Source organism: Melanerpes formicivorus, unplaced genomic scaffold (genome assembly GCF_026170545.1).
Source record: "Melanerpes formicivorus ecotype bairdi unplaced genomic scaffold, bMelFor1.0.p_v2 SCAF_9, whole genome shotgun sequence".
NCBI classification, from domain to species: domain Eukaryota; kingdom Metazoa; phylum Chordata; class Aves; order Piciformes; family Picidae; genus Melanerpes; species Melanerpes formicivorus.
Window position 1 is genome coordinate 12,511,042 of NW_027142361.1, and position 13,233 is coordinate 12,524,274.

The 13,233-nt window shown below is 49.1% G+C and overlaps 1 protein-coding gene across 2 annotated transcripts in view; it reads right to left on the minus strand.

Moving 5' to 3' along the window:
• Positions 1-2,167: 2,167 nt before the first annotated feature.
• Positions 2,168-13,233, minus strand: part of SELENOI (selenoprotein I) — a 107,852-nt gene continuing 96,786 nt past the window's right edge. Inside the window, exon 10 of one of the 2 annotated variants that reach the window (XM_068143037.1) lies at positions 2,168-5,194. In XM_068143037.1, the coding sequence (XP_067999138.1) occupies positions 5,078-5,194 (117 nt within the window). In that variant the 3' untranslated portion in view covers positions 2,168-5,077. The remainder of the gene's footprint in view (positions 5,195-13,233) is intronic. The other variant, XM_068143039.1, reaches the window with a different exon arrangement.

A 13,233-nucleotide genomic window follows, 5' to 3' on the forward strand; every position in this document is an offset into this window, starting at 1 on the left:
GAAGTTCCCTGTGCTCCCACTGGTAGGAGCCATAAGAGCAGGGACTTTGCAAAACCACTCAGATGTCAAAGCTGAGTCTAAAATGCTCCACTTCACCCTACCTCTGTGGGCTGGGCTTGATGCTCTGCCCTGCTTTGCCTTCAGGTGCAGGTTACAGCTGGAGAAGAGATTCAGCACTCACGCAGAAGACCAGGGTCAAAACCAGCCTGGCAGTCACCAGCCTCCTCTTCCACAGGGGCTGGCATCAAATACAACATGGGCCACCACCAAAACCAGCATCTGCTTCAGCTGAAGACTTGAGTGTCAGCCTGAGACACCACTGAGGGCAGCAGAGTGGAAGATGTTGATCAGCAAGGTCTCCATCTTGAATCACAGCACCAGCTCCCACTAAAAGGCCACCACAGATGCCACTGGCTGAGATGACTGCCACCTTGGAGCAGTAAATTTCACCAAGAACTGGAGCAGCACCTCCCTGAGAGCAGCCTAGAGACCTCTTAAGCCACACCTAAATGGACCAAAGGGTCTTCTACAAACATCAGTGACCTGCAGAAGCAGGCAGCATAGCACCCATCATCACCTACCTAAGGCAGCTTCCACATCTCAGCCACTGCTTCTGCACAGCACAGTAAGGTGGAATAGATGGGCAGGAGAAGAATAAGTTTACAACCACAGGAGCCTTTGCAGGTCTATCACAAGATGCCCTCAGAGGAGAAGAGTTCAAGGGCCTGGCTAGAACTGAGCTGACTGAGATCAAAACAGCTCTCAAACTGTAGGTACTCAGCTTACCCAGAAGGTAACATCAAGCCAGCTCTATTTAAGGATCTTAAATGTATGTTTCCAGGGCTTTAGAAGCCCAGGTGTCCACCATGCTGCTCCTCAAGTTCTGGCAAAGCTATCTGAATCAGGTGGCTGATGTTTACAAGGAGAAACTGCTGCCAAGCCCACACAGTGACTGACCTCAGAGGGGTTCACTGTGGCACTGGGGGGAGGAATGAGCCAAAAGCACAGCAAGTAGGTGCTTGGTTGGCTTTGTGCTCCTGCCCCCACAGGTCAGCTGCAGTGCTTGTACCTGTAAACCGCTGCTGTTAGTGCAACAGCCACTTCCACCCAAACCCCAGCATGCCCCAGAATCTGCACTTCAGCCTCACCTCTGTTCCCAAGATCCTGCACTAGGAGCCTGGACCTCCAGATACGAACCACAAGCAAGCAAAGCTGCTTCTCCACCTCATCCACCCAGGGCCCTGTGCTGACAGGTTGGTGTGTCCCAAATTCCCCCCAAAGCTGCCTTAGAGTGCAGGCTGATGAGCCACAGCATGGCAAGGACCTTGGGCAGCTGGTCTGGCAGCATCAGGCGCCTATTCTCACAGAGTAAGCAGCTTCCTGCAGCCTACAAACAGGAGACTGAGGTCCCAGTAGGTCTTGAAGAACTGCACCCATCCCTGAACAGTTGTTTTTTTTTCCCTGGAAATCCTCTCTACTGATATAAAATGTGTAAAGTGGATTTAAGAAAGCATGAGACAGTTCCTGTAATCAGCTCAGCAGGTCCATCAGGAATTAGGGAAGTATGATCAACACTATCCCTGGAAAAGAAACATCACAGCTCAGCTCTCAACCACAGGGCAGGAGCTGAGGAGTAAGTGCACATCCTACTCAGCCTGTACCCACAGAATCCCATCACTGCAGGGGTTGAGAGGGACCTCTGGGAATCATCTTATCCAACCCCCCTTCATAAAGCAGGGACAACCCAGAGCAGATTGTTCAGGACTGCATCCAGGTGGGTTTGGAATCTATCCAGAGGAGACTCCACAGCCTCTCTGCACAGCCTGGTCTCTCTTTCTCCAGGCTAAACAGCCCCAGGTCTCTCAGCCTTTCCTCCTCAGAGAGAGGTTCCAGTCCTCTTAGCATCTTTGTAGCCTCCACTGGACTCTCTCCAGTAGTTCCTTGTCTCTCTTGAGAATCAGACCCAGTACTCCAGATGTGGCCTCACGGGGGCAGAGTAGAGGAGAAGAAATGCCCTTGACCTGCTGGTCACACTCAACACACACACACACAGATGGCCACAGGCCTTCTTGGCCACCCAACCCTCTCCCATCCTCAGGAGCACATCCCACTGCTCCTTCACAGTCCAACCAGCACAGCAAGCAACTATACCACAACACAACCACCCTCAGATGCTGCCAGCCAAGAGGAACACATTTATTCTTAAGACTTAAATACATTATTATATGATTTGTTTCTCAGCATGTCACACCCCACCAAGGCAAGATGCTTTGGGCTGTTTGTTTCCATCCCCCTCCCAGAAGGTGAGAGCAGAAATCACTTTATAACTGCCCAAACAGACACACACCCCCTTACAGCTTCACAGCAGCAGGAGTCAGGAGCAGAGCCACCTGTGTGCTGAGAGCAGGTCTGCTCTTTCCTTGCTCTGCCCCAAGCTGTTTTCCAGCTCTGATTTAAGGAGATTATTTTCTAACTTCATCAAGGTGCAATAAATTAAGGCACCAAAAAATCCAGGACTCTCCAGAGATACAGCCTGTGTAGACAGGAAGCAGTTCCAGTTTGAAAGAGAGGATGTTTCTCCTACAGCACAAACATCTGGACAGGATTTTAGAGCAGGAGCCCTGCTTCCATGTCTGTCATTTCACAAAGAGGGGTTTGAGGGTATATTAAGTGCTGCAGAAGCATGTCAGCTCCTAGCTGGGTCAGACAACAGACAAATGGCATATTATGGAGACAAAGTGACAGCCTAAGATGGAAGATCAGACAACTTCTCACAGCATCAGTGCTGACCCAGTCCTCAGGGCCCAGCAATGCTGGTGGGAAGAGATGGGAGAGGACCCCAGAGCTCAGCCGAAAGCCTGAAGGAACAGCTCAGGTATTCCCTTGTCCTTCCAACACATCAATAACCTGATGTAGCTGAAGATGTCCCAGCTCACTTCAGGGGGAGGTTGGACTGCATGATCTTTGAAGGTCCCTTCCCACCTAAACTGTTCTGTGGGTTGATGATTCCACCTCTAGAAAGTAAATCATCCAACCTCCGCTCTTTGTCAGTGCTGCCAGCCCAATTGGGTACCTGAAAACATCCCATGGATGTTGTCATGTCCCAGTTTGAGCTTCCCCATAACTCTTGTATGAGTACAACTGAATTTTACCTCCCTTCATAATTACTCTACTCCATTAGAGCAAGAGTCAAAACCTCAAACACAGCATTGTCCTCTTCAGGGTCGGTCTCTTCTCCCAAGGAACAAGCGACAGCAGAAGAGGAAATGACTTCAAGTTGTGCCAGGGGAGCTTTGGATGGAACTATTTCCATGGAGAAATGGTTGTCAAGCCCTGGAACCCCCAAGGAAGTGGTGGAGTCCCCACCCCTGGAAGGGTTTTAAAGCCATGTAGATGTGGTGCTGAGGGACATGGTTTAGCTGTGACCTGACAGTGCTGGGTTAATGGTTGGGACTCTGTAGTAAAAGCCTTCTGCAACCAAAACAATTCTGATGTGTACACTTGGGTTGGCTTGGGCTTTTTTTCTGTCAGTAAAATATATATGAAGAAGATACTTTATTAGGTCAACTCTGGGAAGCATTTGCCCCCCTTTCCTGGCTTTACCACCCCGAAGTCACATCCAACCCCCCCAGCCCGCGAGCTTGTCTCGGGATTTCAAGTCTCACAAACAATGATTTTAGAGGAGGAAAAGCATTAAATAGTAGTTACTGCCTGAAGGTTTCCTAAAGCAGGAGGCTTCACCTGCAGAAGGAAACCTCTGTGATCAAGCTGCTATGAACCACAGTGCAGGACAATCAGTGGATAAGCAACTTTGATCCCAGGGTAAGGTTACATATGGACAACCTGCTGTGCTTGTTCGCTTCCGGATGCAGCCTTTCCAGAGCCTGGCTTTGAGCTACACTCTTCATTCAAGCACAGATCTTCATTAAATCAAGTGAAGAGAAAAGAAAAGAACAAAAAAAATCAGCATTCAAGTCTTCACCACCCCACTCTGACTCAGTGACAAAACTAAGTTAAAAAAAATAACATAAAAATCAACCAATGAGAACAATGTCTCTTACAAATGGACAGTAAACAGACATGGCCCTGGGTGAGGCATGCAGCAGCTGGGGATGATGTGGTGCATGGAAAGGAACCCCTCCTGCCCAAGACACACACAACACACCTGGTGAACCTTCTGAAAGCACACACACAACCCACATAACACTGATTAAGGTACTGCTTCGAGCGGTGGCTTTGCTGCCCTGGATGGTCTGGTGGAAAGGGCAAGCAACGGGCCTGGATGCGCTGCTACACGAGAGGAGGCCCAGGCAGCGTGGGACGGTCCTGCAGAGCCCACCTGCAACAGCACGTTGGTTCTGGTAGAAAAAGGGGGGAGTTAGGCTGCTGTAAGCCACCTTCTGCTGCTGATCAGAGCCCAGATCCCACTCCCAGGTGGAAAATGCACGTGGAGAAAGAGGAACATGGTCGAGTCATGGTCCCAGGCGGCCACAGCTTGTGCCGGGGAGGCAGAAGCCACCTTCTGCCTTTGACAGGAGGGTAAGCCTTCATTTCCAAGGCTCCCCCTGCAAGTAGAACATTACCAGAAACTTTGTGTGTTGGTCTGTCTTTGCTCCTAAAAAGAAGGTGCAGGGTTTGCCCAAACAGGTGAAGGCAGGACAGAATGTGGGAGAACACAGGAGCTGTCCATCAGGACAAGGGACAGACAGGAACTCCCCTGATGGTCACAACGCTCCCCAGGCCTTGTAGGAATCGGCTGCTATGTTGGGTTTGGTGACAGGTCAAGATGTTTTGCTCAGGTAAAGCCACGTGCATCCCTCAACCAGCTTTACCTGAGCAAGAGCTGGAGGCTGAGACTTCACTGGGAACATTCAGCTGGTCTAATGTACAGTAATGGTGACCCAAAAAGCTACTCCCTTTGTCCGGTTCCACCCAAAAGGTCAGCGGGGGCTGCCCCGTACCGGCCCTGCCCCAGCTGTGGCAGCTCCCGCGCCTGCTTTGCCCTGCTGTCTGTCCAGAGGATGGGTTTGGGTCCGTGGTGATGGCTGAAGTATTTACAGGGGTTTGCAGCAGTTATTTACAGTTCTTCCGCAGACCGCAGGCCGACCTTCTCCTCCTCCTCGCCTAGTCAATCCGGTGTGGGCTTCCTCAGGGAGAAGGGATGGATATGGAAGTGCCTGCTCAGCTGGCTCACCTGGGGGCAGGGCAGACCACAGCACACAGTTAGCCAGGCTCACAGGGACCAGGAGGAAAGCGGGCAGAGGACCACGCTGGTTCCCTGCACAGCCCACAAAACCCCTGCCCCCTCAGGATCACAGAGGAGTCTTGTGGCTGGGAGACCTTTGAGATTCAGGGATTCATAGAATGGTTTGGGTTGGAAGGGACCTTGAAGATCATCTAGTTCCAACCCCACTGGGCAGGGACACTTTCCACTAGATCAGGTTGCTCGAGGCTTCATCAACCTGGCCTTAAACACTTCCAGGGAGGAGGTATCCATGACCTTCTGGGCAACCTGTTCCAGTGTCTCCCCACCCTCACTGTAAAGAATTTCTTCCTAATATCCAGTCTGAATCTGCCCTCCTAAAGCTTCAGTCCATTCCCTCCCATCCTATCACTACAGGTCCTTGTAAAAAGTCCCTCTCCAGCCTACTTGTAGGCCCCCTTCAGCTACTGGAAGGCTGGAGGCTCCCCAGAGCCTCCTCTTCTCCAGGCTGAACAGCCCCAGCTCTCTCAGCCTGTCCCCACAGGGGAGGTGCTCCAGCCCTCTGATCATCCCCATGGTTCTCCTCTGGACCATCACCAGGTACAACCCTTAACCCAGCACTGCCAGGTCATCACTAAACCATGTCCCTCAGCACCACATCTACACAGCTGTTGAACCACTCCAGGAATGGGGATTCCACCAGTGGGTGGAGCAGTGTGTGGTGCCACACTATGCTGATCCAAGGCACCTCTGTGCCCAGAAAGATCATGGAGCAGATCCTCCTGGAGGCACTACTGGCTCAGAAGAATAGTGAAGAGGTGATTTGGAAGAGTCAGCATGGCTTCGCCAAGGGCAAATCCTGCCTGACCAACCTGGTGGCCTTCTATGAGCAGGTGACAAAATTAATAGATGAGGGGCAAGCAACTGATGTCGTTTACCTGGACCTGAGCAAAGCCTTCGACACTGTCCCGCACCACATCCTGGTCTCCAAACTGGTGACACATGGCTTGGATGGGTGGACCACTAGATGGATAAGGAACTGGCTTGATGGCCGCACCCAAAGAGTGGCTGTCAATGGCTCCATATCCCAGTGGAGGCCAGTGACAAGCGGAGTCCCTCAGGGATCAGTCCTGGGACCTGTCTTGTTCAACATCTTTGTGGGTGCCATGGACAGTGGCATTGAGTGCACCCTCAGCAAGTTTGCTGATGACACCAAGCTGTGTGGTGCAGCAGACACGCTGGAGGGAAGGGAGGCCATCCAGAGGGACCTTGACAGGCTGGAGAGGTGGGCACAAGCCAACCTCATGAAGTTCAATGGGGGCAAGTGCAGGGTCCTGCATCTGGGTCGAGGCAATCCCAGGCACAAATCCAGGCTGGGCAGGGACTGGCTGGAAAGCAGCCCTGAGGAGAGAGACTTCGGGGTGCTGGTGGACAAAAAGCTCAACATGAGCTCTCAATGTGCGCTTGCAGCCCGCAAAGCCAATCAGATCCTGGGCTGCATCAGGAGAAGTGTGGCCAGCAGGTCAAGGGAGGTGATTCTCCCCCTCTACTCAGCTCTGGTGAGACCCCACCTGGAGTACTGTGTCCAGTTCTGGAGCCCCTATTACAAGAGGGATATGGACGTGCTGGAACGTGTCCAGAGAAGGGCCATGAGGATGATCAGAGGGCTGGAGCACCTCTCCTATGAGGACAGACTGAAGGAGTTGGGGCTGTTCAGTCTGGAGAAGAGAAGGCTCCGAGGTGACCTAATTGTGGCCTTCCAGTATCTGAAGGGGGCCTACAGGAAGGCTGGGGAGGGACTTCTCAGGATCTCAGGTAGTGATAGGACTAGGGGGAATGGAATGAAGCTGGAGATGGGGAGATTCAGGCTGGATGTGAGAAGGAGATTCTTCACCATAAGAGTGGTGAAGCACTGGAATGGGTTGTCCAGGGAGGTGGTTGAGGCCCCATCCCTGGAAGTGTTTAAGACCAGGCTGGATGAGGCTCTGGCCAGCCTGATGTAGTGTGGGGTGTCCCTGCCCATGGCAGGGGGGTTGGAACTAGATGATCCTTGTGGTCCCTTCCAACCCTGACTGATACTATGATACTAAGATATTGCTGGCTGCCATGGCCACACCACTGGCTGTTGACCAACACCCAAAGGTCCTTTTCTGCCAGGCTGCTTTCCAGGTATTCTCCCCCAAGCCTGGACCATTTTTCCTTCTGTTTCCCACAGTACCTGTCCTCCACGGTGTGACCGTTTGAGGCTGTGCCTTTAAGAAAGGGACACTGTGGCTGAATGTTTTATAAACAAAGGACAGGTCTAAACGAATTTCATTGGTAGAATGCAACTTTAAGTTTTGAATCCAGCTGAGACTTTCCTCAGTTCACTCTCCCCTCCCTTTCCAGCTTGTCTGATTCTAGGTTCTCTGCCAGACTGACCTTGGACTGATAAGCGTGAGGCCTCCAAACCTACTAACATTTTTATTTAATTTATAACTGCTTTTAATTAACAACTGCTCCTTTCCTCTCTTTCTAACCCTCTTTGGGGAAAAAGGGGAGAGAAGGGGGGTACAGGGGGGGAACCCTCCTCAGCAGAAGAGGGAATTTCGTTCCTGTATTACTTTGTTGTATATTTCTGTGTTTATATTGTAAATACTGTAAATTGTGCATATATACTCTGCATTCCCTAAAACTGCTTGTAAATATAGCATTCCCTTTGCTCCTCCGGCTGGCTAGCTGTGATCAATTTTTTCTCCTCTCTTTGTGGGGGGGAGAAGGCTGGAACATTCTCCCAAACCCACAACATTTTTTTCTTGGTGCCCAATGTGGGGCTGAGGATAATTAGCTTGATTTATTGCTTGCTCGAGCCGGACTAGCAAACATGAAGGTGTTTTGGATTTTGGAGAGTATGTTTTTCTCAATTTTTGGGGTTCTGGTCTACAAGTATTGTCTGGGCCTCCTTGTCGATCATCTGGGTAAATATTTGATGCACAAAATTTATTTGTGGTTTATGTACAGGGTGAGGCTCCTGTATGGACGCTGTATGGATTTTTCCTGGCCTGCCAGATACAGGAATGTGACCGCTAGCACTCTCCCGATTGAGATAAAGGACTTTAAGATCCCAGTAGGGGAAAGAGTAACTTTAAGTGATGGCTGGGATCCAAAGGTGATTTATTTGATGTGTGTAAATCTGCTGCTGGTGATAGTGATTGCATATTTGCTATTTTCCTTGAGTTGGGAGAGAAAGATGTCCAGAGCGTGTTTTGTTATTAAGCCTAGATCAAAGAAGAAACGGCGTTCCTCTGGGTCAGCCCCAGAGACGTCCAGTGATGAGGAGTGTGGAGAATCTGTGTCAGTTAAAGAGAAAGCTAAAAAGTCTATTGGAAAAGATGCTCTGAACAGTTTTGTTGCTGATTCTGGCAAGCTACCAGGGGCGGCGGCAACTGCCAACATGGCAGCTCCTCCTCCTTCTTCTCCTTCTTCGGCCATTAACGAGGCAAGGTCATTTCCGCCCACTCTCTCGGCAGGACCGGAAGCCACTCCCACAGCAGCCGATCTGTCTCAAAACCTGTCAGCTTCTGTCAGGGTGGCTGTAAATTCAAACACAGCTCCAATCAAGCAAGTAGCTGTTTTAAAGACTAGAAGTGGAAAGACCAAAGCTGATCCAGGAGCTAATGGAGGAGAAGAGCAGGAGACTGATCCTGGTGAGGGACCCTCAACTGGAAAATATCCTGCTGAGGAGGAAGAGTAGGTTTGTTTTAAAGATCTAACTGAATTAGTGAGATCACAACAGGATAGAGATACAGCTAGGACAGGAGCTAGCAGTGGTGGTTCTCAGCTTAAAGAGATCGTTAGGAGAGTGGCAGCAGGATTATTTGGACAACAAGTTGAGGAAGAGGAGGCAAAGGAGGAGTCAGATGACACTTCCGAATGTTCTTCACCACGTGAAGAGTTAAGAAATGTCCGTAAAGATTACACCGGGGCACATAAGGAGCCAGTTCTAGCTTGGCTTAGTAGGTCTTATGATACAGGTGCTCCAGCTCTAACAGTTGGAGACAAGTCAGCAGCTCAGTTAGGAACTCTCTCGAGGGATAATGGAATAGATAGACATCTAGGCAAGGTTCTCGGTAAGGTTAATCTGTGGATACGTCTTCTAATGGCAGTCGCCCTGAGATACCCTTCCCAAGATGATCTTCCATGGAATCCTAAACCCTGGACTACCATAGATGAGGGAATTAAGCGCCTGAGAGAATTTGCTATTAGAGAGATACTCTATGGTGAACATGAAACTCTGAATCCTGATGACATTCCTGTGGGAACTGGTCTTGCTAAAAAGCTCATCAAGCTTGCTCCTTCTAATTATGCAAACATTCTGGCAAGCAGGATTGTGTCAAGAAATTATGGTGGAATTCCTCCTACGGTTGGCCAATTCACTGATCAAATGAGACAACGAGAGGATAGCATGACACGTGTGTCTTTGGTTTCAGCCATTGAAACTCTGTCTGGAAAAATTGAGAATTGCATGAAAGAGCTGAAAGATTCCATATACCAAATGGCACAAAGAGATAATTCCAATTCTTCCTCCAGGTGGATACAAGTTTCGTCTGTGAGGAATACACGTCCTCCAAGGAGGTCATTCCAAAACAGATCAAATCAAAATAGACAACCGAGGCAGTCACATAGGACTATTTGGATAACTCTGCATGATCAGTTTGGTGAGAACATGAACCGGTGGGATCGCCAACCAACTTCTAATCTTTTCAGGAGACTGAGGGAACTGCAAAGTGGCAGAACCCGAGGTAGCAATACCAGAAGGGTGGCTGTTACTTCCACAGTTCCCCAGAACAACTCTAGTAGCTCCAACAGTGGATCCAGTTATAACACTGCACACTGTGCACAATGCACATGTGGGAAGTTCCCCATAACTAGGGGTGCCCTGCCTCCCGCCAGGGGGAGGAGAGGGATAACAGAGATAATAGAATCTATTGGGATGTGTACATCCAGTGGCTTGGCACTTCACAATTTTGGAAGTACAGGGCCTTGGTTGACACAGGAGCTCAGTGCACCATAATACCATCAAATTATCAGGGATCAGAGTCTATAACTATTCTGGGAGTCACTGGTGGATCTCAAGAGTTAAGTAAGGTGGAGGTTAATATAAGTTTAACTGGTAAACAATGGAGGAAGCATACAGTTGTGACCGGACCTGACGCACCTTGTATTTTGGGAATTGATTTTCTGAGAGAAGGGCATTTCAAAGACCCTAAAGGTTACAAATGGGCTTTTGGAGTAGCTTCTATAGAAATTGATGGACAAAAATTGAAGCTGTCCGAGCTTTCTGATTAATCTGCAGTTGTGGGACAACACAAGATACAGGACATTAAATTGCCGATTGCTTCTCAGACTGTGCATCACGGACAATACAGAAGCAACCGTGTCTCTTTGTAGCACATTCAGAATCTGATTCGTCAGTTGGAGAGTCAGAAAGTCGTCAGCAAAACTCATTCGCCTTTCAACAGTCCAGTGTGGCCTGTGCAAAAGCAGAATGGAGACTGGCGTCTGACAGTGGACTACCGAGCCCTGAATTAAGTTACCCCACCTATGTGTGCAGCAGTACCAGACATGATGGAGCTACAGTATGAGCTGGAATCCAAAGAGGCCAAATGGTATGCTACCATAGACATTGCTAATGCATTTTTCTCTATTCCCATAGCAGAGGAATGCAGGCCTCACTTTGCTTTCACCTGGAGAGGAATCCAGTACACTTTCAACAGATTGCCAATGGGCTGGATCCACAGCTCAAGCATCTGTCATGCAGTGATCCACGATGCTCTGGAGAAAGGCGGTGCTCCAGAACACATCCAGTTCATCGATGATATCATCATCCAGGGTAAAACTGCTGAGGAAGTCTTCGAGAAAGGTAACAAAATCATTGACATTCTTCTGAATGCAGGTTTTGCCATCAAGTGAGACAACGTGAAAGGACCTACCACAGAGATTCAGTTTCTGGGAGTGCGGTGGCAGGATGGACACTGACACATTCCAGTGGATGTGGTAAATAGAGTCTCTACCATGGCAAATCCCACAAACAAGCAAGAGACCTTAGGTTTCTTGGGGATAGTGGGATTTTGGAGACTGCACATTCCTGGGTACAATCAGATTGTGAAACCTCTGTATGATGTGACTCGAAAGAGAAACAATTTCCACTGGGGACCTGAACAACAAGCAGCCTTTGACCAGATAAAGCAAGAGGCAGTTTAAGCAATGGGTCTGGGACCTGTCTGAGATGGTCCAGACATTAAGGATGTTTTGTACACAGCTGCAAGTGACAATGGTCCAACCTGGTGCTTGTGGCAAAAAGCTCCAGGTGAGACACGTGGACGACCTCTTGGTTTCTGGAGTCGAGGTTACAGAGGTTCAGAGGCTAATTATACTCCAACAGAGAAAGAAATTTTAGCTGCCTATGAAGGAGTAAAAGCATCTTCTGAAGTGATTGGAACTGAATCACAACTTCTCTTAGCTCCCAGATTACCAGTTTTGAATTGGATGTTGAAAGGGAAAGGCTCAACACCACATCATGCTACAGACTCAACATGGTCTAAGTGGATGGCTCTGATAACACAGAGAGCTCGAATGGGAAATCTCGAAAGACCTGGTCTAGTGGAGGTGATCTCAAGTTGGCCTGAAGGTATCAACTGTGCTAAACCTCCAGAGGAGAAAGTAACTCGTGCTGAGGAAGCTCCTTTTTACAATGACCTTTCTGATGATGAAAAGAAATATGCTTTGTTCACAGACGGTTCCTGTCGTCTTGTTGGGAACAGGCAAAGGTGGAAGTCTGCAGTGTGGAGTCCAACACGCCGAGTTGCAGAGGCGAAGGATGGAGAAGGAGAATCCAGTCAGTTCGCAGAGGTAAAAGCTGTCCAGCTAGCTCTCGACGTGGCTGAACGTGAGAGATGGCCAAAGCTTTATCCCTACACCAACTCATGGATGGTTGCCAATGCTTTATGGGGCCGGCTAAAGAACTGGAAGAAGAATGGTTGGCAGAGGAAAGGAAAACCCATTTGGGCAGCCGACCTGTGGCAGGACATTCCTGATCGAGTTGAGAGAATTCCAGTAAAGGTGAGACACATCGATGCTCACATTCCTAAGAGCAAAGCTACTGAGGAACAGCAACACAACCATCAGGCAGATCTAGCTGCAAGAGTTTCTCAAGTAGACATGGACTCTGATATTGATCTCGACTGGAAACACTGAGGTGAAATATTCTTAGCTCAGTGGGCTCATGATTCGTCAGGACATCAAGGCAGAGATGCAACATACCAATGGGCTTGTGACAGATCCATAGACATTTCCATGGATGCTATCACACAAGTCATCCATGACTGTGACATTTGTGCTGCTATTAAGCAGGCAAAACGACTTAAGCCCTTGTGGTATGGTGACAGATGGTCCAAGTACAAGTATGGTGAAGCTTGGCAGATTGACTACTTCACTCTACCACGTTCTCGTTCTGGTAAGCAATACGTGCTTGCTATGGTAAAGGCAAACACTGGATGGTTGGAAACTTATCCAGTTCCACATGCAACTGCACGCAACACCATTCTCGGTCTGGAGAGACAAATCCTGTGGAGACACGGAACTCCAGAGAGGATTGAGTCAGACAACGGAACTCATTTCAAGAACAACCTTGTAAAGAACTGGGCAAAAGAGCATGGTATTGAGTGGATATTCCATATTCCTTACTATGCACCAGCTGCAGGGAAGATTGAACGCTACAATGGTTTGTTGAAGACCACTCTCAAAGCCATGGGGGGTGGATCTTTGAAAAACTGGGAAAAACATTTAGCACAAGCAACCTGGCTGGTAAATAGTAGAGGTTCAGTGAACCGAGCTGGACCTGCACATTCAGATCTGCTACAGAAAGTAGAAGGTGATAGAGTTCCTGTTGTTAGAGAAAAGAATCTGCTAGGTAAATCTTTTTGGGTATTTTCACCCTCAGGAGAGGCTAAACCTTGTCCAAGGGGTGGTTTCAGCTGAAGGTCCGGGTC